This window comes from Falco naumanni, chromosome 3 (assembly GCF_017639655.2).
Source record: "Falco naumanni isolate bFalNau1 chromosome 3, bFalNau1.pat, whole genome shotgun sequence".
Taxonomy (NCBI): domain Eukaryota; kingdom Metazoa; phylum Chordata; class Aves; order Falconiformes; family Falconidae; genus Falco; species Falco naumanni.
Window position 1 is genome coordinate 110,131,732 of NC_054056.1, and position 27,467 is coordinate 110,159,198.

A 27,467-nucleotide genomic window follows, 5' to 3' on the forward strand; every position below is an offset into this window, starting at 1 on the left:
TTACATAGTACAGTCCGTATCTTAATAGAGAAGGGACGCTTGCGTGGACCACCTGCTTCCTTTTCACGGTCAGCGTGTTTCTCCAGAAAGCGCATTGATTGTGTGATAAGCAATGTTAAATGCGAAGCAATCAGACATGACATTGGAGTTGAAGAGAAGAGGCTGTGACTCTCTGAGGACTACCGCCAAGATAAAACCCACATACAGGTGGTACATCAGTTTGAAAATCACCCTGCCATCTCCAGCCCTCAAACGACATGAAAGACGCAGAGGGAGGTAGTAATGTGACCTTTATAAATAGCTGATTTACGCTTGATTATTTTTTTTTTCTTGTGGCTTGGATATGGAGAAGCATACACAGCCTGTGTGACTTTGAAAACTTTAACGGAAATGAAACAGGAAGCCAGATCCTTTCACAGCTTGTTGATCTGCAAAGACGAGCCGAGTCTGTAGAGACTCTTTTTCTACCCCCAACAAAAGAAGTCAGGGGAAAGAAAGCCAGCTGGGGGATACTCTGGAGAGGACATGCAGAGGCGACATGATGGAAAGGCAAGTAAGAACAGAGACTGGTTCACTGAGCAAGAAAAACGAAGCAGAATTAACCACTCAAAGAGGAGTGTTGGTAAGTTCATAGAGCTGTGCTCTAAATTCGGCATCTCATGGTGATCAGCTTTAGAAAGCTCCTGTGCTGCAGATCACAGTGCATGGGCACTACTTTTACCTGTGAGTTGGACTATACCTGACCTTGGTAATAGTAATAAATGATGATAAACGGGGAAGTTGCTCCTGACTTAACAATGGACTTGAAAAACTGAAGAGTGAAGCTCTCATGAGTTCTGCACCCAGGTTTCCTACTTTTACTGCATTGGATGCTGTAGCCTTTGTCTCAGCAGAGCTTTTTCGCACTCCTTTTGAATTATATTCTTTTGGGCTGTAGTTATAATCCTGCTGCTCACCTGCAAGTGAGAGCAAGAAGACAGCAGTTGCTGCTTCTGCTCATTTGTGGGTTTAAACAGAGACAGTTATGTCTTCACACTTGCTTAGCAATGTTTTCAGCATAAGCTTTTGCTGCAATTGCTATGCAGTTTCCTGTGGGTACAAGCAGAGGGAGGCAGTCACAGTCATGCCAGCAGCTTGGAGAGGCCGTGACCTGCAGAAAATCCTGGAGGTCCACGTTATAGGCAAGTTCATAATGCTCTCCTAAGGGAAAGAAATATCGTAAGTATTCTTAACAGTAGAAGTTTGCTGTCAGCACATAGCCTTGTCTGAGCATCACAAAAGTCTGCAAAATGCCATGACCAGAAAGTCTAGAGGAAAAGAATCGGGCTGCTTCCAGCTTCAGCTCCCTGGAGCTCTCCTGTTGTCTCCACAGAGGTGCTGCCCACTCAGAGGCGAAGAAGGGGAGACATTAACTTCTGCAGAAACGTTGAACGCATACTCTAAGTAAGGCCTCCTCTAGCTCACTATATGGATTTCCAAGATATTTTGGGGAAGTTCGCACTTTCTGAAGCTTTCTGAACCCTAGTAGCATCATGTTTCTACTTCTGCCCCGTCTGTAACAGAAACTGCCTTCCAGTTAGCAGATAGTCCCCTTTCTGCAGTTGAGCCCAGCTCAGACCTAGACCTTGCTTGCTCTCCTTAGGATTATCCTAACTCGTATTCAGCTGACAGGAATGGCACACCCTGACCGGTCCAACACAGAGTGCAGGAGGCCTGCGTGTTACCTGCCTCAATCCCACCAGAGCTGTCCGCATCCCAGGCCAAGGAGGGGCTTCCAGAGGACGGAGGTGGGTACAGGCTGTCCCGTCTCAGCAGCTTGCAAGGAGAAGAGTCAACATGCTCCTGCCGAAGCCTACAAGTGGCAAAAGGTAGTAGAGGGAGCTCTCCCTCTCCCTACTCAGGGAAGAGGTCCAGAAGGAGCTTAAGGAGGAGGAAAAGGCATATGGACAGTGTTAGTTAAAAAAACACCTCAAGGTTTCGAGAAAGTGTTCTCTGCTTCATTGTCGCAGGGCGTATTCCCCCTAAGAGCCCGTGCGGAAGGGCGCAGGGTATTACTCTGTAGATTGCACTGAGGTGCTGAATAAATGCCGCGAGAAGAGGGCAGAGAGGGGAAGCGGGAAGGACTCGCCGATACAGGGGTTGACCTGCAGTGTTTGTGCTAGGCGTGTTTCATCTCTCTTCTCTAATGAGTCAGCAACCAGATAAACATTAACTTCCAGGTCTGTCTGCACACGGAAATCACCTATTAAATCCTAAAATCTTAACACAGGTTAGAGAGGGTAGAAAGAGGCGGATTTGGAGTCGGCTGGAATGCTAAACCATCAAGCAGCACCGACAGTGGTTTGGCCAAGGCAAGAAGAAAGCTGGTTTATAAGCCCAGATTTTCTTTTCCTTGGATAAATGTGTTCGTGACATTCTGTGAGTGCCCCTAAGTGAGACCTCAGCACACCGGGGCACACGGGTATTTAACAGCTCCTGTCTATTTTGTTGCTTGCCCAGATTAACTGAGATGGACGGAGAAACAATCTGATACCCATGCCAGACAGTACAAATCTCTTCACTGTTTTATGAAAAGTGTTGATTTTCTATCTCCAACCATTTTGATATCTTACATTTTTTTGGGGAAAAAAAACCAAAACAACAAACAAACCATGAAAAACCGAAACCAACCAAAACCCAATGCTGTAAGTTTGTCCTAGCTCTGTGCTGGAGCAAAGTGCTTGTAACTCTGTAAAAAGATTTAAGTCTGCGTCACTTGTTCAGACCATTACAATTCCCTTCTGTTTTTCCTGCAAAGTCCCTAGGGAGGTAGAAGAAAATTTTTCTTTAATGTGTAACCAGAAAAGGAATTACACCAGTCTATGCAAATTCTCTACCTACAGCTGGGACAAATCACACCCGAAAGACTGCTATAAGGGAAGGTACCCGGTAAGGGTGAACTTCTTTTTGGATCAATGCATTTAATCTTGCTAATGAGGGAGTGTGTGAGGAAATCAACATTTAATAACTGGGGGGGGGACGACGACGACGACACAGGGGACAGGGGATGGGGGGGCGGGGGGGACGACGACGGGGACAGACCCCAACAACCGCGAAGTCACCGGGTTCCGCTTATGGTTCATGGCTGGGTTTCAGACGGATGCTGATGGCATTACGGGTACCGCTGCTGTAAAATGTAAAATAACATCGCGTGACACGGCGCGGCGGTGTCCGGCTGCCGCGGGAGCTGCGGGGACAGCTGGGGCGACGGAGAGCCCCGCTGCTTTCCGCGGCCGGGGGCAGGCCGGGAGATGGGGGACAGCCCCTCGCCCTCCTCCCCGACACGGGCTCGCCCCCCCCGGGGGCAGCCGGGCGGCCTCGGGCCGTGCCGGGGCAGCGGGGGGCCGCGGGCGGGGGGCGGCCCCGCGGGATCCCCGCCCCGGGCGGTGCCGGCGCTGCGGCCGCAGCCGGGGTTCGGTGCCGGGGAGGCGCCGGCGGGGAGCGGCGGAGCGGGTGAGGCGCGGGGGGGGGGGGGGGGGGCGGGCTGGAGGGGTCCCCGCGGCGGGGCGTTTGGGTTTATTTGTTGCTGCTTTATTTTTGAATGTATTTTCCGCTTGACTCTTTTTGGGGCAGGTTTACGGGAATGGCAACGCCCGGAAAGCTGCCCCGAAGGTTGCCGCGGCGGGGCCGCCTCGGTGCGACCCCCCCGCGGGGCCGGGCGGGAGGCACCTGCCGCGGGGCCGGGCCACCTGGGGCCGGGCCGGGACCAGCTGGCAGCTCCGGGGGGGGGGGGGGGATGTCGATGTATTTGAGGTGGGTTTGGGCTTGCCTGGGGGGCTGCGGGGCTGGGCGCGCTCCCGGCGGACGGGGGGGGGCGGTGGGCGTCGAGCGGCACCGTGTGTGCGTCGGGTGGGGGTCGCTGCTGCTCGGGGGGGGGGGCGTTTGGTTTGGGTCTGGTTTTGTTTGGTGGGGCGGTGTTTTTTTCGTGGGTTTGTTGTTTTGTTGTTGTTGTTGTTGGTTGGTTTTGGTTTTGGTGTTGTTTTGTTTTTCTGTGTGGAATCTGAATCGAAGTGCTGCAGTCTGGCCTGTGGTCCTATCGGAAAGGTGATGGCTTAGGGAAAAGGAGATTAGAGGTCAGCGCGTGATTCGGGAAGGTGTACGGGCACCCCTGCTTGACCTCCTTGCCTGGCTGAGCACGAGCCAGCAGTGCCCAGGTGGCCAAGGAGGCCAACAGCACCCTGGCTGGTATCAGAGACAGTGTGGCCAGCAGGACAAGGGAAGGGATTGTCCTCTGCACTCAGCGCTGGTGGGGCTGCACCTCGAATACTGTGTTCAGTTTTGGGGCCCTCACTGCAAGAGGGACACTGAGGCGCTGGAGCGTGTCCAGAGATGGGCAACGGGGCTGGGGAAGGGTCTGGAGCACAAGTCTTGTGGGGAGCTGCTGAGGGAACTGGGGATGTTCAGCCTGGAGAAGAGGAGGCTCAGGGGGGACCTTATTGCTCTCGACAGCTCCCTGACAGGAGGTTGTAGGCAGGTGGGGGTTGGCCTCTTCTCCCAAGTAACAAGTGACAGGACGAGAGGAAACAGCCTCAAGTTGCATCAGGGGAGGTTTAGGTTGGATACTGGGAAAAAATTTCTTCATGGAAATGGTGGTCAGGCACTGGAACAGGCTGCCCAGGGAGGCGGTTGAGTCACTGTCCCTGGAGGTATTTAAAAAAACGTTTATATGTGGCACTTAGGGACACGGTTAAGTGGTGGGCTTGGCAGTGCTAGGTTGATCGTAGGACTTGATGATCTTAAAGGTTTTTTCCAACCTAAATGATTCTATGATTTCATACATCACTGTGAAGTGGTCTTTTATCATGACGCTATCATGAAGACACCGTGCCCTACAAGCTTGTTTTTCTGCTGTACAGTTTAGGATACATTTCTGCTTTGATGGTTGCTGATCCAGCTCTCCTTTTGCACCACCTTTCATACTAACCAACCGGTCTGTTCTTTGGAGGAGCTGTACCAATTGCATTCAGCTATACTTTCATTTTCTGCAGTGGAGAAAAAAACCGGTTTGTGTGGTGTTTGCTAGGTGAGTCTTAAGCTAGTGTGGTGCTAACTGCTCTATCGCTGATAAGTGCAAGTACAGTTTTTTCCACTTCTGTCTTTCGGACCTCTCCAGTTTCTGCAAGGGATGAAATAAAAGAGGTAAATTGTGTGAAACAGGAAGAAGTGACCCATTTTGATTTTAAGGCTCAGAGAACTTCCTTGTAGTCACTGAAGTGTGCTCTCTTAAGAATTCTATTTCTTTACTGCTGGACAGATAATTTAGTTAGATATCGAGGGGAGCACCATACAGTGAGAGGAAAAGCTGCAGTTTTGCATAGCTATAAAAAATCCTACTAGGTGAAGGGTGTTAGAATTGATTTTGAAGGGCAAAAGCAGCGTTAAAATGCTGGTCAGCATATTAAATACAAATGCTTTTATGGATAAGTATCTGCACTTGGATTTGGAATTCTGAAAAAAATATTTAATTTTTGTAGTTCTGAGTTTTTTTGTCATTGGGATATTAGTTTTTTTTTTCATTTTTTTAAACTTTTTGGACTAGACTGCCTGACTAGATAGAGATAGGTGTGGATTTCCCATTCAGCATCAGGACTTTCACTTCACCTTGTTGCCCAGATAGAGCTTCCAGGTTAAATCCTCACATCCTATCTACCGAGGCTGTAACAACAAACATTAAAGGGCTTTTTAGTAATGTCTGCAGTTTTTCTTGAGCTTAATGTGTGAAAATGATTGCCTTTACATGATTACCCAGGCAAATGAGTTTGAGATTTCAGAAATACCTCTGTGCTGTATGCCCTGACCCTGCTCAGCTGAATCACAGTGCCAAACTACGTTAGGGGAGATGAGTATGGTTTTAATTTAGTTGTTTTGAAAACACAATGGAATAGACAGTGCTCAGGAGTCAAAAGGTTGTATAAATATGCTGCTTTCATTGCACTTTTATAACTACATTTGTGGGTGCGATCAGAATTGCATTAACTTTACCTTAAGGAGCTTCTTAATTTTCTCTTGTTTCAGGCTGTGAAATTATTTTTGTAAAAATTACCATTGGCCCGTATTAGTCCTATTCTAATGACATTATTATTCAGGCATTCTGATGTCTAAAGGAGTTGTAGTGCTCCTTAAAATCAAATGCTCATCTGAGTTGCAGTCTGATACGTGACCCTGAATTACTTTGGGAGAGCACGGTGGACACACAGCATCCTTTCTGCACTCCTGGATTGATGCAGCTGGCGTGGTGCTGGCACGTAGCAGTGATGGGCAGCTTTGCCACTGTGCTCTTTTGCTGGGATTCCCGGCATGGCAAACACTGGGTCCTCTGTGCATGGTTGCAGCACCGGGGATCAGACACAACAACGTTGTGCCTTTCAGAAGGACAGAGAAATAGCTATTTAGCAACTAAAATGTCAGTGTTTCATGAAAGACAACTGCCAGGACTTGTGTACTTCAGCCACCGCAACGTAGAAGTGGTCCATGACAGTTTTAAGAGCAGAGTTTGTAGTTATGGATCTCGCACCAGCTCTGGGGCTCTAGAGAGCGTGTTTCTCTATTACAAGATTTGGTTTCGTGGAGTTTGGTTTTTTCCCCCCCATGAACAGTATTACTCATGTTTGGGCTATTGGTGGCCTGGTTGTGTAAAATGAGGTCAAAGTTTTGACCCAGCGTAACTGAGGAAAAAAAAGAGATAAGGATGTCCATTTCTGGAGGAGGCTCCAGTGAAGGCAAACATGTAAAATGCTCCAGAACTGCTGCAGGCTACTTCATGAATTTTCTGAGAAATTTCTAAGTCAGCAGCTTTCAGTTTCTTTTCAGCTTTATTCCGTCTTTGTGGCTTTTCCCCACTTTTTCATGCTCAGGAGTGATACTGTACATTTTTAGCATCCTCAGGATCCAGACCCCAGTGCTTGGAATTTCTCTGTAGCCTGTGCAGAGGTGCTGGAGGCTCCTGACAGAGAGAGGAGGTGTGTGTCTAGTTCCTGTCCCCATGTCACCAGTGCAGATAGATGCCCCTTACACCACGTACCCGTGTAGAGGGATGTGGCTCGCAAGGCAGCTTGTGCTGCCCACGCATTTCTTTCGGCAAACATTTCTCTGAGGAGAAGGCTCCGTACCGAGCAGAAGAGTTTGTGTTCAGTTGAGCCACACCACGTTGAGATGGAGGGCTAGAAATACGGGATGGTGTGACGGTATATGCTCAGTCTCTAGTCTTGTTGTTAGCTCCAGATGTGGTCTCGGGCAAGACCCCACCTCAGATTCCTTGTCCATAATATGTTGCTGAGATTTTCCAGATATTTTTGAGTGTGTAGCATTTATGTTTCCAGGGTGGGGTGGTCATGTTGGGTGAATGGTGATATGGAAGTGGGAAATGTGTACCTTGGCTTCAAAGTAGTGCCTTGATACGGTGTGGTGTACCTGGGGCTTTGACTGTGACCAAGTTTGCCCTGGCGTTTGTGCGGCAGAGAAGCATCGTGGCAAGGTGCTTGGCACTGCCTGCGGGTCAGCCGCCACCAGGGCAATGCTGGCAAGTTTTTAATTGCCGACTTGGTGCAGAATCAGTCTTTCTGTGAACGTCAATAGTTTCAGGTCAGCCCGTGTGGCAAAGAGACATCCTACCGGTTTCCCCCTGTTTTGCGCTGAGCACAGCTCCGCACCGTGTGTGTGCCTGCTGCGTTTGTCTGGGAGCCACCCGCAGGTGTGCTCGCCATCCTTCAGCTCTGGTTTCATTTCATGTCACTTCCTGTGCCTGAATTTCAGATGTGACATGCTTGCCAAAGGTTGAGATCGTAAAAACGAGGATGTCATAGCATTGCAGATAGTTAAAAATGACGCTGCCAGGTTCCAAGGTTAGAAACTGTCCGGTACTGTGTATTTCATTTTCTTAGTGTACAAGTGACAGTAAGTTGTGCCTCTGCCAAGTGGCAGCCCCTCAAGGAGAGCTTGATATGCAGGGTCACACTTAACCATATTTTACAGGGCTGCCTAATTTTTGTTTTGTGTAGACCTTGCCGTGTAACTGTCCAGTTTTTAGGCAGTTTTTGCTAATGCAGAGGTGCCGGGGAACCCTGGTCTCTCGGTCTCTGTGACCGATGTCTGGAGTGCTTTGCTTGAAGCTTCTCTTGGCATCCAAATGTCTGTAAAATACCCGACGTGAATTAGCAGTAATAATAACAATAATGTGTTTTTACAAGCAGAGATCTTCCACACAGAATATTCTGGGTTCTTGAATCAAATTTTTTTTGAAATGTTTGTACTAGCTATGACTTTGTTATTACACTGAGCGATAGTAACTGAAAATTAAGTTACCTTGATGCAGTCAGTTTTTCTTTCCAACATGTTTTGTTTGTTTTTGTTGTTTTTTTTTTTTTTTTGCTTAAGATTTTAGGCAAGAAGTGCCTGGCAACACTGTGTTTAAAAAAGGGGAGAGGAATCCTATGTGCGTGAGCTAAAAACATGCCAGTTTGAAACTGCTGCCCTTTAAAAGATGGGGAGAGCAGGGTTTAAACACCCCAGCTGCATCCATACTAATAGCATTAACTCTGCAGAACAAAGCTGAAGTTTTGACTTTCATCAGGCTGGACGTTGAGAGGTGGGGGCAAGAAATACCAGACACTTTCAGAGTGATGGCTTTGATATTTTGCTTTCTGTTGCCTTTCCCTTCTGCCTCAAATCTGTCTTGGAAAGAGGGAGAGAGACAAGTAAAACTCCCAAGTAAACAAATAACACAGCTGGAATATCTATGCACATACCTAGCAGGAAAGCACAGGCTTTTTGATCTGATGCACCACCAGATGTGAATCATTTGAGATTATTAATCATAAATTATATGTGATTATTGATCCATATGAAGAATGCACAGCTCTGCATGGCCTGCACACGGTCTGGTGCACTTTTGGAGAGGGCTGCAGTCTGAAGAGTGACATAAAATCTGTGTCATGCGGGTGCAGCAGTCGGGCCCTGCACAGAGGTGGGGATGCTGGCTGGCTTTCCCAGCTGTGTCTTTACCTGATGGCAGATGTACGCACCGCCTGTAAGAATTAACAGCTGCGACTGATAACTGCCTAGGCAGTAGATAAGCTCAGATGAGTTGATACTTTTTTTGCTTTTCTTGGATTACTTGATGCTGCTGTTTTCCTGGCTATCACTTGGGATGCCTCTTCATCAACAGGTAGAAACTTGGGCTGTCCTGCAGCGCATGCCCACCAAGCTGACTGGCACTTCTTGCTTTCTCCTCTGGGCTGCAGCGTTTCAGTGAAGGGTGCCTCAAGGTGTCAAACAGCTGTTTAGGAATGAGCCAGCTGGTGACCTCCGAGGGGTTGGGGAGTCCCCCGGGGCTGTCCAGCGGATGTGTTGTCCCGGGAGCACTGCTGGTGGAGTCCGATAAGCAGCTTGGTTTCCTCTATGCTGCTCGCATAGAGATCTTTTCCATGTGGGTTTCCATTGACATTCCTTCTTCCTCAATCGAGGTGTTTTTCACCCCTCTTCGTGTGCAGCTGGGGGGCTCCTCTGCTTTGCCACTTGCACCCCTCCCCTGGTGCTGATGTGGCGGCCACTGCGGTGGGTCACGCTGGAGTTGCAGGTCCCACCAGTCCCTTCCTTTGGGGCAACGGGTGGCAGGTGCGAGAAGGCCCTGCTCGCCAGGGGTGGCAGTGACCCTGCGCTGCAGGGGGCTGGGTGTGCATCCAGGCAGGTCCGGCCGGGCAGCCCAGGGGAGGGGGCAGCTGCTGCTGCTGGACCTCTGCCTGCAGAGACCGGGAGGGATGCCTCCTGTGGTACCACCCAGCCTCATTAGTGCCTAATGACTGTGCATCCTTAGAGCGCTGGGCTGCGCGTACAAGTCTTGCACTGTGTGTCAAACCAAATTTTAAAAAAGAAGGAGGAAAGTAATTCTTACTGCGAAGTAAGACTTCACCTTTTTTTTCCCCCATAACCAAAGCTTCGATTACATAGACAAACCAACAGAAAATCCCGTTATTTATACCACTTAGCCTATCCGTTAAACTTAAGTATAAGAGGATGTTCAGGCGGAAGATGCTTTCTTTACTCTGTCAGTTTGGATTCAGCATAGGAAAAAATTTTTATATATATATATGTATGTATGTATAAAAAAAGGCATTTTTAAAGTTGTGTTTGCAAATAGATAAATCAGAAGCAAACATGAGCGGCATTAGGGATGACTCAACATGCAGCTCAGCAGCAGGCATAAGAATCCTAAGCGTGGGCTTCTGTCAAATAACAATTCAGTGCATTTACGTAAATTCTATTTGAAGTGTACAAGGCATTAAATAGCAATTCTGAATGAGGATGGATTTTTTTCCACATTAAAAAAAAATTACAGTAGCAGGAATTTCAGAGGCTCCTTCTTTAAAAGGGGTTTATTTTATTTTTTTTCTCCTTTTTTATTCACACTTAGCAATAAGAGCTTTAAGGAGATACTTGCTTTTTGTGGCATGAAATGCTTTTCATGTATTGCTCTGGACTGTAAATTCTCTGAAGGCTTCTCATTTTTTCTTACATAAATGGAAGTGTAGCTGAGCTTTTTTCATCTGGAAGTCCTGGCACCCTGTGCCTTAAAATGGAAGCTGAATTATACAGGAGATCAAGAACTGAACTTTCCTTTTCTTCTAGTAGACATTTGGAGAGAGGGAAACAGTATGTGCGGTCTAGGGCATGTATTAATAGCTTGATTATATAGATGAAATTGGTTTTTTAACGGTAACTCTTAACGGTGTATTTTTTTATAATCACATGCTAGGTAAGAACACATTATGCTTGTTGCTACAGAGTAGGATACATTAACACCAGCCCTTTGGGTCCTGTTGACGATCAGGGAGTCCAACGAAGGCTGCCAGCCTTTCTACTGTGTGTTTTGCTGAAAGCAAAAGGACAAGGGCTGAGAGAGCACTTGGGACTCCCTGCACAGGACAGCTGTGTAAATAAAGCTTTTCTTGCAAGTGATGGGCCTCAGTGCTACCAAAGCTCTTTCGTTTTCTAGGTAATTGCACGATTCTGGTTACAGTTTGGGGCTGGGATTTTGTTTTGTTGTTTTTTTTAGTAGAAGTTAAGATCTGATCAGCAGACATGGCTGAAGTGTTGATAAGTCACTGATGATTACCATCTTTGCCTGTAAATAATTCTCTTTTTTCTTCTTATACCAAGGAGACATCCTCATCTCTGGTTGTTATGTTAGAACAGGTGAAGGTTTGGTTAACAAGTTGACATTGCTTTGCTCTCTAAAGGAAGGGTTTTGTGATGAAGTAGTTATTGAATCAAGCAGTGCTTCCCACGTATCTTGGTGTGTGTTTGATCTGTTCTGTTTTCGGTAGTTTTTCATTTTTTTTGGTGTGGCACTGATAATAAACTGGGAAATAAAAACCTTTGTAATCACTTGGCACTACTTAAAAAGGCATCTTTCTCTCTTCTAAGCTGTTATGGAGTGTAATCTGTTGTAGGTATTGAATTTGTATAATTCATGGCTCTTTGTGTCTCTTTGGCTCAGTCAGTTGAGGTGTATGGGCCCACGTGTGCATTACACTGATGCCGGCTCTGTAAGGCTAAATCTCCTTGTTTTCCCTTAGAAGAGGGACTTGGCCTATTCTGTAACATGCCTTGGTAACCTATAGTACGTGGTCTGGAAGAAAAAGTGATGTGCAGCTGTGAGGACAGCTCTGCAGGCACACACTGGGTGCAGGCAGACTTGGACCTCCGTGCTAAGGTTTGCATTGCTCAGTTGAGGGGCCTCTCTCCCTATAGCTCTGGGTCCAGGAGAGGAGGGAGGAGGAGGTGTACAGGTGGGCAGCAGAAGGTTTGGAACGGAGGGATCCCAAATTCTGTCTCCCTCTTTGAAGGAGGGGATACCTGCTTTTTAAGAACTGGGAACCTAGTGGTGTGTGACAACAGTATCAAACTCGGCCACTTTATGGTAACAAGTACCATGTCCTGCTGTCAGTGCCAAAAAGACGGTGAAGAGAAGTGTCCTGAACAGAAGTCACAAAGTCAGGTTTTAATTTTGAAAGACACTCCGTCGATGGCCTTGTTACAAGGAGGGAGGAAAAAAGTAAAAGGGTGAAGGTGCCATCAGACACGCTGGAATATTGCATTGTGCTTCAGCACTGCGTACAGTGCTGCGTGCTGCCTCCCAGGCTGATCTCTTCTTACATTTGTACATCAGTTACACGTTTTTAAGGTGGCAGCCTCCAACAGGCTGTGAGGCTGTCAGATGTGGAGCTAATCCTTTAGAGACTTTTCTTGAGTTACTCGTGAAAGAAGCAGATGTTGCAGATGTCTCTTACTCATCTTTTCTTTCTGGCCTTTTTGGTTGTTTTTTTGTTTGGTTTTCTTCTGCCTGTCTCCTGCTGACTTTGCAGGGGGGTAAAACCTTCAGGTTTTGGCACTAGGAGGAAGTTGATGTGGCACGAAAAGGAAATGCCGTGTCCTACCTGCATTGCAAGGTAAACACTGCTACCAGCTCCTACTTCAGCGCTGTTCAACCTCTGTTCATCCCGATTTCTGCTAGGAGTTGTCTTATAAGTCCCAGGGCTCTGTTCCCCTGCATGGGAGAAGGGTCAGGCCTCCCTGTCCTCACGGGGATGCTCGCAGACAGTCCTCAAACAGCTGTGAGCCCAGCAGCTGGTTGCAGCACCAATGGGTTGCCACTGTCTCCTGAGGAACAGCAAAAATCGTCTCCGTGTCCCAGGGAACAGATTGGGTTTAAAAATCTGTGGGCTTATTTTACTCCCCCCACCAGTGTGTTATTAACATAATTGCTTTTTGGTTTCTGAACAGTTTTGGAGGGGACAGAGAGGGGGTGGAAGGATCTATTTTAAACTGCCGCCTTCTCTTATTCATGTCTTGTTCGTGATGTGTTTTTACCAGCAGCGTTTTGCGATCCAGCTGCCACTTCTAAATGTCATTTACTTGAATAAAAAAAAATGTAATTACATTTCTAAGCGTGACATAAGCACTGAAAGTAGTTACTGAATCACAAAGTGCTGTTTGAACAGCAGCTTTCCCATGATGGGAGGGAAAGTTTATGAGGTCCTGGGTATGCTGTAATACAAGTGTAGCAAAAATACTCAAAATCACTTGTTTTCAGGTCTCCCCATCTTCCGTTAGGCTTTTTATTGGGGAAATACATATTTATAAATCCCTCTTATTAAATAAAAATAGGTGGACAATATTTGGTTATCTCATGTTCTCTGACACAGGTTTGTGTTTTTGACTGAAATCAGTAAGACAGTGCCTCCCAGCACTCCTTGAAGAACAGTGGCTCATGCACCTGTTAACTGTATGTCTTGAGAGAGGGTTTGTTGCATTAATTGTTAATTAATTGTTGCAGGGAGTCAGGATTAATACCATCAAAAGCTTTTTCAAAAGATTGCTTGATGCAATTTAAAAGCTGATGCAGACCTCCCATCTTTTTGCCTGTAAAAGGGGTCAAGGAAGAAATTTTGCATTCACATGTATTTCTGGTGCCCCATAAAGCAAAGTATGTCATTTTAATAGATGGACCAGCTCTCACTTTTTATAGTCCCAGTTTGTTCAAAATCTAAAGAGGGGCCATACAGTCATTTTAGGTAATTAAGTGAAAGTCAGCTGCATCTTCCTTTTGATACTGTATGTTTAAATTGCTGTTAACAAAATTCATTTCAATCATCGTTAGTTTCGGTACAACAGCACGACAAGATAAATCCAAAATACCTGCAATATCATAACCCAAATATCCATGGCCTGGACAATATTTGTAAGCCTTCAGGTTCCATTCTAGTTAGCAGAAGGTTCAGTTATTTACAGTCTACTGAGATTTTTCCAATGCTAATGCCTTTATCCTAAAGAAGAGAGAGAAAAAACTGGTGGCTTCGTTCTGCCAGGACCGTCATCTTGTTACTAATTCTGAGTTGTTGTTCTCTAGGTAGCAATTTGGGTGCTTACTGAGAACGTGCCTGTTGGTGTCCATCAGCAGTAAGTGTGTGAGCATGTGCTGTTAAGTGGGAGTGTCCCGGTGTTTCCATGAGCTATGCCATTTTCAAACTTTACAGCTGCTGTTTTGCTGTTTCTTACTTGGCATCTGTAATAATCATTTCCTGAAGCTTCAGATTTTTAGTCTTTTTGGCTGTGCATGAATGCATGTCTTGCTTTTTCCTGCTCAGCATGGGCAGGTATAACCCCCAGTCGTGCCAGGTACACACATGTTAGTGCAGCCGACAAGTAGAAGCTAACAGAAGACCTGCCCATCATCTTGAATGTTCAGAGCATACGGGTTTTGTGTGAATTGGAACTAGCACTCCAAAAGCTTCTCTGGTTACCTCTTTGAAGTTTACGAGCACCTTCTCATCCACAGCTCTTAACCTGCCTTTTGCTCGTGGGAGATATGAAGTCCGGGTCTTGTCTCCGGACAACTTGTATGTGACATCCTGTAATAAAACTTCTTCAAACAACAGAATAGTGGAAAAGGCGAAACTCAACAGTACTCTTGTATATCCAGCAGTGCTTGTAAAAATGTGTGCGTAGCTGTTTATCTCATTCCCAAGGATGGGATTCATATGTAACTCTTCAACTGGGTAGTTGTCCACGGTGCATGGACTTAACTTCCTTGGAAAACTTAAGCCCCTCTTAAATTTCCTGTTGAAGCGAGGAGGGGCAGAAGTTCAGTTGACATAAAAATATGCTGAATGAGTAATTCCCTTTGTGGAGTCTCTGGAGGAGGATCTTTTCAGCCTTCTCTGGGATGCCTTTATAAAAAGTTGGGTTCTCTTGAAGTTTTGTACTAAATGAATAAATAAGAATAGAGCAGCTGTTGATCATAAACTCTGGGCATTTCCTTTACTCAACTTTCAGCCAGAAGATAAATTTTTCACTTAGGGAGCGGATACTGCCTTTGTCAACTGTTTAGTCTCGAGGCCCTCTCTGAATTCTAGGTTTTGTTATCAACAAAAGACAACCAGACCCTTCCCTAACCCTGCCTGTAATGCCAAGAGAGTGTCAGAAATGTGTCCTGGTTTATGTCTGCGAAGAACAGTAGAGCGCACCCTCTTTGTGGTGATCTCCTGAGCTTTCTTCAGAGTTTTAAATTGACCCTAAACCTGCCCAAATTGAGGCAGGAGCGTTCCTTTAATTCCCTGGGTAGTCATATGATGCTTAGTTGGCTAATGCTGCCTCATATGGCCCATTTGTAGACCAGAACTCCCAGGAACCCCTGGTCTTTAAAACCTTGACTTAATGACGGGACAGGTCCCCTAGAAACTTGAAAAACTAAGTATATCATATACAGGATATTTATGAATTATATAAAAATATACTTGCCTTTTACATTTCATGTTTGGTGTTTCATTTGGAGTGGTATTGTTCTTGAACGTTCTTTTTGTAAGAAAACAAATAGAAGTATTGCAAAACAGTGACGAGATTTTTTTCCCCCTCTTTTTATCCCTGTTTTAGGAAGGCATGAGGTGCAGTCCTGGACAACAGCTACCAAGCAATCCTTGTGTCTCGTGTGGCAAAAAGTGAAAGTGAAGCTAATGCTAAGCATGTCTTTCCTCATTGCTGTTCTTTGGTATTGCAGAAGGCTGTACAGTTTTTTAGCACAGCTACTGAAACGGTAGGTTTTTACTGTGCAGGCTTGAATCTTCCACAGTGTGGCTTATTTGAGCAAATACTGACCTTTGACAGCTCCTCACTGACACCTGTTTTATCGTTCGGATTTCAGGTGGAGCAACTACCTTCAGAGAAAACTCATAAGTAAGCTTTTCGTTGTCATTCCATATCCATTAATCCCCTCCACTTCCCCACCACAAGTACCCTTTAGATGCAGAACAGCAGAAGGTAACTAATCTGTAAATTAATGTCAATTTAGGGAATCTCAGTGTGCTGACAGAAGTTGATCTACTTGGTTACAGTGCGAGAGAATGGAATGGAGAAACAAAGCAGGCCAAACACATGAGGGAGGTAAGAGTTAAATTTTAATCTCTGCATGAGGATGGGGGGAAAGTAGTGCCTGGGAAAGGAATAGCACTGCCAGTTCGAGCAGCCCAGTGAGCAGAGCCTGTCAGATGAAGAGCAAAAGGGACACTTTGCGTCTAAATAAAGGCTGTAGCAGAGCGGGTCAAAATGTAGATCAGATTTTGCATCTTGCATCTTCTCCAAATTCCCCTCTGGACCACCCATGACCCACGCAGCAGCTTTAACAGGAAAAATAATCCTCAGTGCTACAGCCCCAATAACTTGGTCTTAGGTGCAGTCTCTTGGCCGGCCTTCGATTTAAGGTAAAAACTCTCATTTCAGGGGGGAATGAAACACCACAGCCATTTCTCTTCCAGGCTCTGGAGGTCCATGGGACAGCAGCCAGTGCCTGGCAGCCTCCCCGCTGCGACTCCCTGCCCGGCTGCATCAGCTGCAGGGTAGGGCAGGAGCTCCCATCTGACCTGTGCCAGGTTCGGTGGTGCTCAGCAGGCGAGGAGGTGGCGTGCTGGATGCGGCCATCCCTGCCTTTGCACAGTGTCCCTCTGCTCCAGCTCTGTGGCCCTGGCCGCGCAGCGCAGCCGTGGTGCTCCCAGGCTGGTGCCCTTCTGAGGCGTCTGCCACTGCTGCAAGCAGGACGCGCGCAACTTAACTGCACCTGGCAGTTCCTGCTGCCTCACACCACACATAGCTAGGACTAACAAGCTGCTCATCTCACAGTTAATGTTCTCGTTGTCCTCAGCACCCCAAGCAGCTGCTGAGGGGTGGCTGGAGGCAGCCCTGGGCTCTGTGCGGAGGTGGCAGCCTCTGCTGCTTGCGGGCATCAGCTAATCCTCAGTGCTGCTCTTTTCTGATTCTCTTTTTTCTTCTTCTTCCTTCTATGGTTTTTGTGCCTTCCCATGTAAGTTCTTCTGTGTTGTTTTTTGTAAAAATTTGTTTTCCTCTTTTATCTTCAAGCTGCTAGCTTGAAGATAAATAATAATAAATATGATTAAATAATAATATTTATTATTATAAATAAACAATAATTATACTTCTCCCTGGGTTTTTATTTCTCTTACCGTACATCATTTTACCTGAAATAGTTTCTTGCAGCTTAGTGAGTTTTCTTCATAACTGTAAGTCAAGGTGACAAGAGTTGTGCAGCAAAAAAACAGGCTTTGGGTCATAGATAACTGAACTTGTGAGCCAAGGACCTCCTAAATTCATGCATGGTCTACTGTGGCAAGATACACCGTTCTCTGTCAGCTCACCGACATGTATTTCAGTTGTGTACATTGTGTGTACGTGCTTACACTTGATAGGCAGCAATGGCAGCTGCCGTTGTTAGTGCACATGCAGTGGGCTGTTGGCAGCTATATCTTGGTGGCCGTTCATGAAGGCAGCGTGGCACGAGGCGTGGCGGGAGCAGCGGTGCCCTCCCAGGGGCCCTGACCACATGCTTGGAGTTCAAACAGCACTACGGTATCCAAACTTGTGATAGGGATGGGCCTCCAGGAGCAACATGTGATTTATGGCTCTCTTTCAGCTATGGTCAGCCTTAATCACCAAGGTAGGCTCAAACACCGTGGCCTGGACCTTTACTTTTCCCATAAAACTTGTACCTAAAATAGGTTTAGCAATGTAGAGATGTTGAAGCAAGCTTAGACTCAAATCCAGTTAATCAGCTAATCTTATATAATATGTGACATTATATCCTAGCATCCTCATGGTGTGGCATTTCAGACCGACACAGGACGAATGCAGCATCAGGTCTGTATTTCTGATTATCAGATGATGATGGAAACACTGTCCATGATAAGCAGAGAGAGATCAAAAAAGCAGAGGGGACAAGATACGCAGTAGTAATGAGAGACACCAGCTAGCCATCTGCACTGGGAACAGCCATGGGGTTGAACTTCCAGGTGGTGCCAATGCCTGTTTCATCGATCAGCTTTTCAGAGAGCCTTCAAGAAAGGAAGTAACCCTTACCTCGGTCCTGAGTAGTGTGCAAGTTCTGCCTCAAAATGTTGCTTTCTAATTTCTGTTGTTCTCTGGAACAGGCGATGGCACATATTTTCATTCAACATCCTTGCAAGAACAACAAAGCAAAAAAAAATTATTACAATTGCATCCACCTTCAGAAAGGGACACTACGTAAAAACAAGGAAATACATTAGGAAGAAGCTAAAAGCTAAGAGACGAGTATTTACAGTCAGCTTGTTTGACATACATATAGCTTTGGTCATGGTACTGGAATCACAGAGCAAATACATACCAAGAAGGATTTAAGAAAGGGTAGAAGGAAGCTCGTAATGCTGAACAGCAGCATAAGGGAGTTATGAGAAAAAAGAACGTATTTTTCAAAAAGCTGGAGTTGTGTCCAAATGGTGAACAGAGAAAAGATCCAACTTTGTCATGTTAAATACAGAAATGCAGCAATGCCGAAAGTGCACAGAGCAACACAGTAAGGCCAAAAGTGATTTGGAGGAGCAAGTAACAAAAGATAGCAAAACTTTTAATAAATTTGCAAACACTTACTGGGCAGCAAGCCTTTCAGAAAATCCATGAGCCTTCCAGATGATCAGACCTGAAGAAGAGTTTCCTTTACATAGAGCAGCCACTGTATGGCTGGTTATATCAGGTAGAAGTGGTCACAGGCAAGAAGAACATTCTAGGATGAAGTCTTGTGAGATCCAGAACCAGCCTAACCTGCCCAAAAGGGGCAGTCCCTTGCTTGTCCTGCTCCCTTTTTCTCACCTCATTCTAGCTAAGCATTCCTTCTCCTTCTTATGTGCTGGCTCTTACGTCTTCTGTTGGATGTTGTTCACCGAGATGATGATGAGGTCATCCTGAAAGGACCTTCTCTAAGCCGCCTGAACTTGCTGAAGCAGCAGGACACTCTCCCAGCAGGATGGATTCAGTAGGCTTACTATCACAGCCAGGGCAAAGTAAGAGTAGGGGAGACTGCAGCTGAGAAGTGGTGTTGGGATGGGGCCGGGAAGCAACAGAGATGAAAGAGGACCAGGGATTGAGACCATGTTCCTGCCCCCTTCAGGAAGCAAACTGTGAGACTGGTGCAGCAGCCTGTGGAACTGCAGGGTCCTCTCGTTCCTGCCAGTTTATTGCTCTGAATTGGCTCAGCAAGGGCCCAGATGAGAGCCAGAGGTAATGCAGAGGGAGTACAAGGAGCGTAAAGCTGGAAGAAGGGCCACCGGCTTCAGCACAGGGCTGCCAGATCTGCTCAGTCTCAGGTCACTGTTGCACAATGGATTCAGGTCAGTGTAAGGAGATGGTTTTGCCCAAAGGAATTTTCTCCAGATGCCAGTTTCTGCCCTTCTGCTGCTCCATCCCATATATCAGCAAAAATTGTGAAGCGGCTGGTGTTAAAACTATTATGGCAAAGAAGCCTTCACTGACCTGCTCTGATTTGGTTGACCATGTGAATGTTTACACTAGCAGCAGCGTAGAGACTGAGGCAAGTTGCTGGGTTTGGAGAGAGTTCCGGATCACTCTTAAAGGGCCAGTGCCAGTTCAAGGTGTTTACCAAAAAAACATGGTGTTGGAACATTTTTATGCCTGCAAAACTTACAAATATACTCTCTCATTCCCCTAGCTTGCTCTTATGAGTAGTTTGGAACTGGACTCCAGTCAACATGGGTTTTATCCAAGATTTAAAATTTTTATAGCTTTTTTTTTTTTTTTTTTTTGGTCTTTTTCTAGGCATATGAAGAATTGTTTTGGAGCTGTCATATCAAATACCTGCGACAGGTCAGGAGAGACAACTATTGTGTACTAAGAGCGGTGCTTTTTCAGGTATTCAGCCAAGGCATTCCTTTTCCGTCATGGATGAAAGAGAGAGATATATTGAAGGTAAAACTAATTTCCTGAATGAACATGATTCAGATAACCCTGCACTGCAGATGGAAGCTTTGTTCCATGTGAACGCTGACGTGTCTGCTATGGAAGTAGAGGAGAATCACTATCAGAATTTAAAGAGAAGTTTTTTTTAAACTCTTTGAACTATACTTAATTGAAAAAGTGTCCCAGATCTAAACATACCCATGTGAACATGTGTCTTAAGTGGTAAAAAAATAAAGTGGATGGACAAATGTTACTGCTGCTCTGCTAGATGTCACTCCCTTAACACAAAAGGGTATTTGAATCCTCTTCGTCCGCATCTGTGCAAAGTCCAGTGGCTCACTTGGGAGCTGCTGAGTGTGCTGCTGGAGCAGCAGGAATCCTGCCCTGAGCTGCAGGAGCTCTGGCAGGAGGGATCGGTGAGGAGCTGTGGAGCTGTGGCTGCCTGTAGGGACATGTGTGTGAGCTGCGGGAGGTGTCTCTGATCCCGAGTACCTCACCGAGTGCAGATGTATCCAGCTTTTCCAGGGTGTGGATTATATATTTTGCTGAGAGCGTATTTTCATCTTTTTTGGCTGGCCCTCTTTTATTTTCTTACAGACTTGGCAGTCAAACGAAGCCTCCTTCTTAACATTTAAGTTGTTCTGAGGCCCATCTTTTTGTTGTTGTTTGAACTGTACAACCAGAGGCTAGAACCACATTGTAAATTAAATATGTAGACAAGTGTATATAACTTTATATTCTACTTCTTGTTACGGTTATGATGGTTTTGATTAGCATTATTTACTTTTTTTCCCCCTCCCAGCTCCCTGAAAAGCTTTTGTATTCTCAAGGTTGCAACTGGATTCAGCAATACAGTTTTGGGCCAGAAAGGTACACGGGTCCCAATGCCTTTGGTAAATTGCGCAAATGTATGGAGACGTTAAAGACAAATGTGAGTATCGAGGAAATGGTTGGGAGGAATAAAAGCACTGAGAAGTGGGTTGAGGCAGAGTTAGGGAACTGCTCCTGGTTACGTATGTCTATGACAGTCAGCCTTCCTCCTGGGTTCAGAGAGCTGAGCTGCTGAGAAGGTCATCAGCTCTCCTGCAGGGGAATCCAGCGTCCGGGGATCCACTAGGCTAAGTACTCGGGATCCCCCTGCAAGTTAGGGAGGCCATCCTCCCCGCAGCTGTTACTGTGTGACTAGTTGCCCTTGCCGTCAAGTGGCTCCTGCAGTATCTCAAAATTTTGGTCAAAAATAACAACGTGCGGTATGAAATCCTCCTGCATTCCCTCCCCATATGGGAGGGAACAAAGGAACAGTGCGTTTTCTTCTGTTGTCTTTCCTTTGCTCCCATCTTTGTGAAATGTTTTATTTATCCAGTTGTACTATAATTTCTCTCTGTAAGCTGAAGCACTTGATTACAAAGACCTATCGGCCTCACTGCCCCCATCTGCTCAGCATAGCCAGATTGCCTGCATTCCCAACCAGGAATATTTCTTACTTATGTATTTAAAACTTGGGGAGTTTTAGTAGCCCCAAAGCCTACTGAAACAGAGATAAAAAAATCAGCCTGAGAAGACCTTGCACCTTCTTTGCGCTCCTCTGAGGGTCACAGCCATCAAGTGAATACTGGTATTTGCTGGACTCCGGGGTTTGGGCTAATTAAGTTGAAACGCTTCTCTGCAGCATATCAGATCTTAAACTGACCTTTTGAATTCTACAATACACTGTGGTTCTGGGTTGTCTTAACTACAGTCACAACAGCTTATTTTACTGGTAAACATTTAAGCTAGTTCCTTTTACGTGTCCCTGTGCATACGAACCACAACTCTGTATTTTTAAACGCTGTTATCAGTGATGATAATTGTGACTTAAGGAAAAACAACAAACCACAAACAGATCTATTTAGCTCTAGAAACAAAGCATTAGTAATAAAAAAAGGGAATTAAACCAGAGATCTGTTCCTTGTCCCTTGCCTGCACTCTTGCTGTGCCACGGTGGCCACTGCCTGTCTGCTTGAGATGTGCCTGGTGGTTCACTTGTGCAGTTTATCGTGTTGTTCTGGTCGCTCTTTACATTTGCCAGTGTTGGGTTGTTCAGCTTTCCACTTGTAGTTCTTTTTAAGTTGATGTTAGTCCCTTCGCATGAAGCGTTTGCACTGAATGCTTGTATGGAAAACTGTTTCAGGTCAGCACGGTGAACAAATCATACAATTAGCAAATTGTTGCAGAGTAGCTGCAGGATGCATTATGCTGTTACCAGGCATGAGGTGTAGCTCCCAACTTCATTTTATTTTTATAAAGATGCTGTTTGACCAGTGAGATGGATTTTTGCCTATTTTCCTAACAGGGTTGTCTGTGGCCTTTCCCAGCTCCGTTGTCACCTTGTGGGCTGCTGCTTGCCGATGCTGTTGTGCCTGGGCTGTGTTGGTTAATAGGTGCTTTACACTTAGGACAGGTTTTTCACTTAGGTATTAGAGGTCCCCTAGCAAAGGGACGTTAGTGGTTCATCAGCTTGGTCTCATTTTTAACCTGTAAGGAAAATCTTCAGGAACGCATGAGGAGATGGGGGAATCTGTTTCTCAATTTAATGTTCATGGGTAGGTTAGATTTTTGAAAATTTTTTTTAATTGAAATTCACAGTTTATGGCCACTTCAACATACAAATGTTACAAGCACAGCATTAACTGAAATTCACTTCAATCCCAGTTATTGAGCATCATCTCTTATGGTGGTCCAAAAAGCCTCTCGGTTTTGGTACTTAGTGGTCCTTAGTTGCTGGGTGGGGTTAAAGCCATCTTACCTTGACATCACGAAGCAGAGCACACCGAAGACATACAAATGTGCACCGTTCATAATACCATTCTGGCTTGTCCAGTTTGTATAGGTTCCTTTTAATTGACACGCTTCTGAATTGGTCTCAGCATCTAAAGAATTCAGGCTAGGACAACTTTAATGTAAAAGGTACTATAGAGGAAAATCACTAAATGTTGGAAGCTGTAAGTTAAAAATAGGTCAGGAGTCATCACTTAATCTAACATTTGTTTATGGCTTAGTGTGTATGCCTGATGCTACAGAGATTTCCTGTAACTTTCTGGGGTCCTTTTGGTGGTTACACTCCTTTTAGACTCTTTACCAGCAACGATACCTGTTTTCTCTATAGTGGTGGTGGGTGGCTTTTGTGTAGGGGAATTGTATTTGCTTTCTCCTAGACTATCATTAGCATCCAGATGCTTGGAGCTGTCTGTGGCAGATAGGTTCAACTGGATTAGTGGAAACCGAAATGTATAAGGCTTCAAATTTCGCTGTGGATCTGAAAGAGCCACTTGCTTATTTGCACCATCATTTGGCCACAATAATGGTATATTACAGACTGGCAATTCTTCCTGTATTGGAATATTTTATATTAAATAGAATTCTTTATAATTTGACTAATACTCTTCCGTGTGCTTTCCAGTGGACTGAAATAATTGCTACTAAAGATCCTGAAGAAAGAGGAAACATGTGTAATACACTCTTTTCTGATGAGAGCAAGGAACACAAACTATACGAGGCCATAAAATTCATCATGCTCTACGAAGTTATTGAAGCCTATGAGCAGATGAAGAACAGGGAAGAACCCCCACACAACCTTTTTAGCCTTCTCCTCGCTCGTGATTCTTCGTCCGACCCTTTGAGTTTCATGATGAATCATCTGAACTCCATAGGTGACACTATTTGCCTAGACCAGGTAAGGATATAAATGAAAAATAAATCTCAAAACTTACTCCATCTCTGATGCGATTAGATGAATACATCATACGTCATCCATGGTAGCTGGCCCATTTCTTTTCTTTGGGATGTGGGGAAGTGGACTGAGGATAGTCATTGATCTCCCAGGAAAAAACCTGTAGTAGAGTAAAATGGGGTGGACAGTTTTCTTGCTGGGCCAGAAATAAATGTTGTAAGCTATCACTGAGACATAGTTCAGAACAATGATTCCTTTATATGTAAAATAATTTTAGATTATGCAGGTTTTACATGTTTTTTTGCTGTTCCACCATGCCAAACCCTCTATCATCACCCTGGTTTTCCCCCCTCTTTGTTTCCCATTAGATCTGATGTCTTTTAAGAGTAGATAATGAGAAGTCTGCTAACTGTTCACCTTGGTATGTTAAGATATTTTTTTTATTTAGTGCGGATTTAAGTACTGACATCTAAACTCCACACTTCCACGCTGTAAACAGTTTCACTTTCCAATACGTGAAATTATTTTTCATAATCAATTTGAATTATCAAGTCAACTGTTACATGTTGCAGTCACCTTCAGAAGCAGTTTGATTATAACTGGACAAGTTCTGCTCTGCCTGGCTATGCTCAAGGATATGAGCTTTTTCCAAAGCATTCTTCCAGGTTAAGCAATCCTTTGCAAGAAACATCAATGAAGACGCCAGTTCTCCGGTTTTGTATGCATGTCATACAAGGAAATATTTTTCCTTTTACCTATTATGTTCCCTCACGTTGCAAGTGATCGCAGGGTGGCAGGCTTCCCATTGTTCAAGGTGTATCAATCTTTTAACAATAGCTAGTCCTTTCCTGCTCCCCGCTGACCTGCATGGTCTGGCTTTGGGAGCAGGTTATGTAGTCTGTCAGGTGGAGGAGGGATGTTTCCAGCGTGTCAGGCATTAACCAGAATATCCGCTACATGCAAAAGAGCAGTGGGAGGACTGCTGGGACATGGAGAATACCCTCAAACTTTTAATTTTCTTACTCCACTTACAGAAGGGCCCCTTTTATTCCTTGTCTACTGTTTTGAAGCCAGATGACTTGCCTTAACTTGGGTTATCTTGGTTTAGTTTTCTAAGTCTAGAAATAAATGTCTTACAGACTTCTTTCATCTTTAGGTTGATCTGTTTCTTCTTGGATATTTACTTGAAGTAAAGATAAGAGTTTACAGACTGCATAGGTTTAATACTGAGGAATTTCAAGTAAACTATCCAGATGAATACCGAAGGGAATGGAATGAGATTTCTCTTCTGACCGAGGATGACCACTACTATCACATCCCCCTCTTCAGAACATGAAGGACCTGTGACTTTTTTTCCTTTGTATAATACAGTGAGTGGCCAGTTCCAGTGAATTAGGTTTCTAATCGGCAGCAGGAAGATCTTGAGAATGCTCGTTAATGATTACAAAATGATTTATGGGTTTATTGTGTAAACATTTTGCTTTCCCATTGCAGCTCAATTCACCATCAGTCAGCCATAAAAGCCGTAAAATATATTTCTGTACTGTCTGGGGGAAAAAAAAATGTTGTATTTGAGAGCTGTCAGATAAAAATGATTGGACTGCATGACAAAGGTAATGCTGGGGTTTCCATTGCTAGACTGGGGGTTTACTCTGACATTTAAACTCCAGTTCCTAAAGCAATTACTGCCTTTCTCTTGTCTGTCTCTAGCTAGGGAGAACGAATCACAGAGGAAGCAACGCCCAGGGCCCCGCAGTTTATACTCCAGGCTATTAAAGTTGCATTGACTTGGGGCTACCTAGGATGGGGGGATGTAAACTGGGGCCTCTGTGTCACTGCTTCAGGTCTTATGTGGCTCCTTGGCTTTCTGGAATGCCTCCCTGCAGGGATGGGCAGAGCAGGCAGCTGCAGGCTGTACTTACTTCAGATGTGAAATGTCAGCTCTTAGCGCTGCTATCTGAAGGTGAGGAAGTGTTACACGGGGGAAAATACCCCAACACACACGCGCACAAGACTGCTGTGCCAGATGAACAGAAGATCTGCTTTGTAACTGATGAAAGTACGCAAGCTTTCTCAAAGCTAAAAAAGGCAGTATTAATTTATCAGTGACATGCGACAGAGTTAGACCCGTAGCTGCCTATGGTTTTCGTCAACTTGTAAACCCTTTAAGGGCTGATTTCAGCATTACCTGCCAAGATTTCCTTTGCGATTCATCTGAGAAAGCTATGCACAGAACACATTCACAAACACTGCATTTTCAGAAAATAGTAGCTTTCTATGCATTATGTGAATTCAGCAGTGTGTATACACCTGTTATCCTCTGAGCATATATTGATCTCCTTGCCTAAGATTTCTGTCTTTAGTTTAGACCTCAATGTTTGAGGAAGTCTGTCCAGGACAACTAAATGAGATTTACCTTACTGCGTGGAACATTTTTCCTGGTTCTGTTTTCTAAAAGAACCAGTTGTGTTTTGATTATTTAAAAAATAAGGGACCTTAATTTGAAGAAATATTGAAACGATACAGCAGATCTAGCAAAATATTTTTTAAAAGCTTACAATTGCATAGGCATGCAGTTGTATTGAAGAAAGTGGGATATATTAAGAAAGCAAGCCTCTCCTTTCCTTACTCTAGAGATACGAGGGCAGGTAGGTTTGATTTTTAATTCCTGCAGGAGAAAATACAAGCTGGTAACAGGGCCTGCAGGAGCTAAAGCAGTTGCATGAGGTAACAAAATGGTAATGCTTGGAGTGCATGGAGAGTGCTCAGTTCCTTTGTGTAAAGGAAAGCAATTTTATCCCTTACAGTCGTCTTATTTGTATGTATATGTATATATATTTATAAACACAAACACTTGAGTTCTGTATTGTAAATTCTGTTTCCTGAAAGTTTTTCTGAGATCAGTTTTGTTCAATAATTTGTAGCTTTGAACTGAGAAGGCTTGATACTTATAATAATTTCATCGCATCAAAACCTGCATATCAGATACTTTATTTATTAAACCCCCCCTTTTTTTCCACTGAATGAAATAATTCGCCTACTTTAGATTTTTTTCTGCTCTGTATGGAGAAATGTTAGAATGCCTGATAGTATGGTATTGTTCTCTTTTGCATCAACGGTAACATTTACAGCTATCAATAAACATGTCTGTATTTTATTCTTGTTTTGGTACAAGCAGACATACAAAAAAAGGGTGTATTTTTATAGCGGGCTTTTTAATGGTTTGCATATTATTTATGAATAGGAATACAAAAGCATTACAGCTGAAAGCATTAAATTGTCAAAATGTGCGTTCTTGTAATCTTGAGCATATTAATAGGAGTGGGTTAATAAATTCCACTGTCTGTGTTAGATCTTTATCTCGCCAATTTGGATGTTTGCATCTGAACTAGGTCCCCCTGGGCACTCTGCCTTGTCAGTGGAAGGCAAGGGCATGTAGTCAGCCAGAGGAGTGGGTCTCAGCAAGGGTCTGGTTCTGCTCACTGACTGTAGTGGGAACCGGCAGTGATCAGCATGTATCTCTGCTCTAGATGTTTGAAGTTAGGTGAGATTAATTGTGTCCCAAGAATTCAGAAAGGACATGTTGAAACAGATCTGTTGGCTTATCAGATGTGAGAGGTGCTAGTGGAATCGTGACGGCAACAGAAATTGGATGTGAAGAAAGAGGAGCTTCAGGTGAGGATAATCACAGGTCTTAGAGATAAATGCAGAGTGTGCTCTATATAGGATCTGAAGAAACACTGAGACAGGTCTGGGGCTGCGCTGAGTTTTAATCAGGGTCTCTGGTAATTTATTTTACATGTGTATAAAGCAAAAATACATTTTTTGTACAAATAAAGAAATATATGTATATACATATATGTGTGTGTGTGTGTGTGTATACATGTGAAAGAAACATAAATAAAAAAGAAAACGATTCTGAATAAAG

General features: G+C 44.7%; 1 protein-coding gene across 9 annotated transcripts; it reads left to right on the forward strand.

The window, feature by feature from the left end:
* Nucleotides 1-163: 163 nt before the first annotated feature.
* OTULINL (OTU deubiquitinase with linear linkage specificity like) lies at nt 164-27,392 on the forward strand. 9 transcript variants are annotated; one of them, XM_040586838.1, is made up of 9 exons: nt 553-622; nt 13,946-13,995; nt 15,469-15,628; nt 15,737-15,768; nt 15,884-15,975; nt 19,690-19,839; nt 20,633-20,761; nt 23,270-23,542; nt 24,696-27,392. In XM_040586838.1, exons 3-9 carry the CDS (start codon nt 15,549-15,551, stop codon nt 24,873-24,875), a joined length of 936 nt encoding a protein of 311 aa, XP_040442772.1. In that variant the 5' UTR covers nt 553-622; nt 13,946-13,995; nt 15,469-15,548; the 3' UTR covers nt 24,876-27,392. The 9 variants fall into 9 exon arrangements, with proteins under 9 accessions (XP_040442770.1, XP_040442772.1, XP_040442775.1 ...); XM_040586840.1 differs by lacking the exon at nt 553-622 and adding an exon at nt 2,897-2,928; XM_040586839.1 differs by lacking the exon at nt 553-622 and adding an exon at nt 3,464-3,492.
* The last annotated feature ends 75 nt before the right edge of the window (nt 27,393-27,467 follow it).

Bases quoted from the DNA above. Each gene is read 5' to 3' on its own strand.
- OTULINL (XM_040586836.1), top strand. From the start codon at position 526: ATGCAGAGGCGACATGATGGAAAGGCAAGTAAGAACAGAGACTGGTTC. The intron at 15,629-15,736 runs GTAGGTTTTTAC...TTCGGATTTCAG, and splicing joins TTAGCACAGCTACTGAAACG to GTGGAGCAACTACCTTCAGA. The intron at 15,769-15,883 runs GTAAGCTTTTCG...ATGTCAATTTAG, and splicing joins CCTTCAGAGAAAACTCATAA to GGAATCTCAGTGTGCTGACA.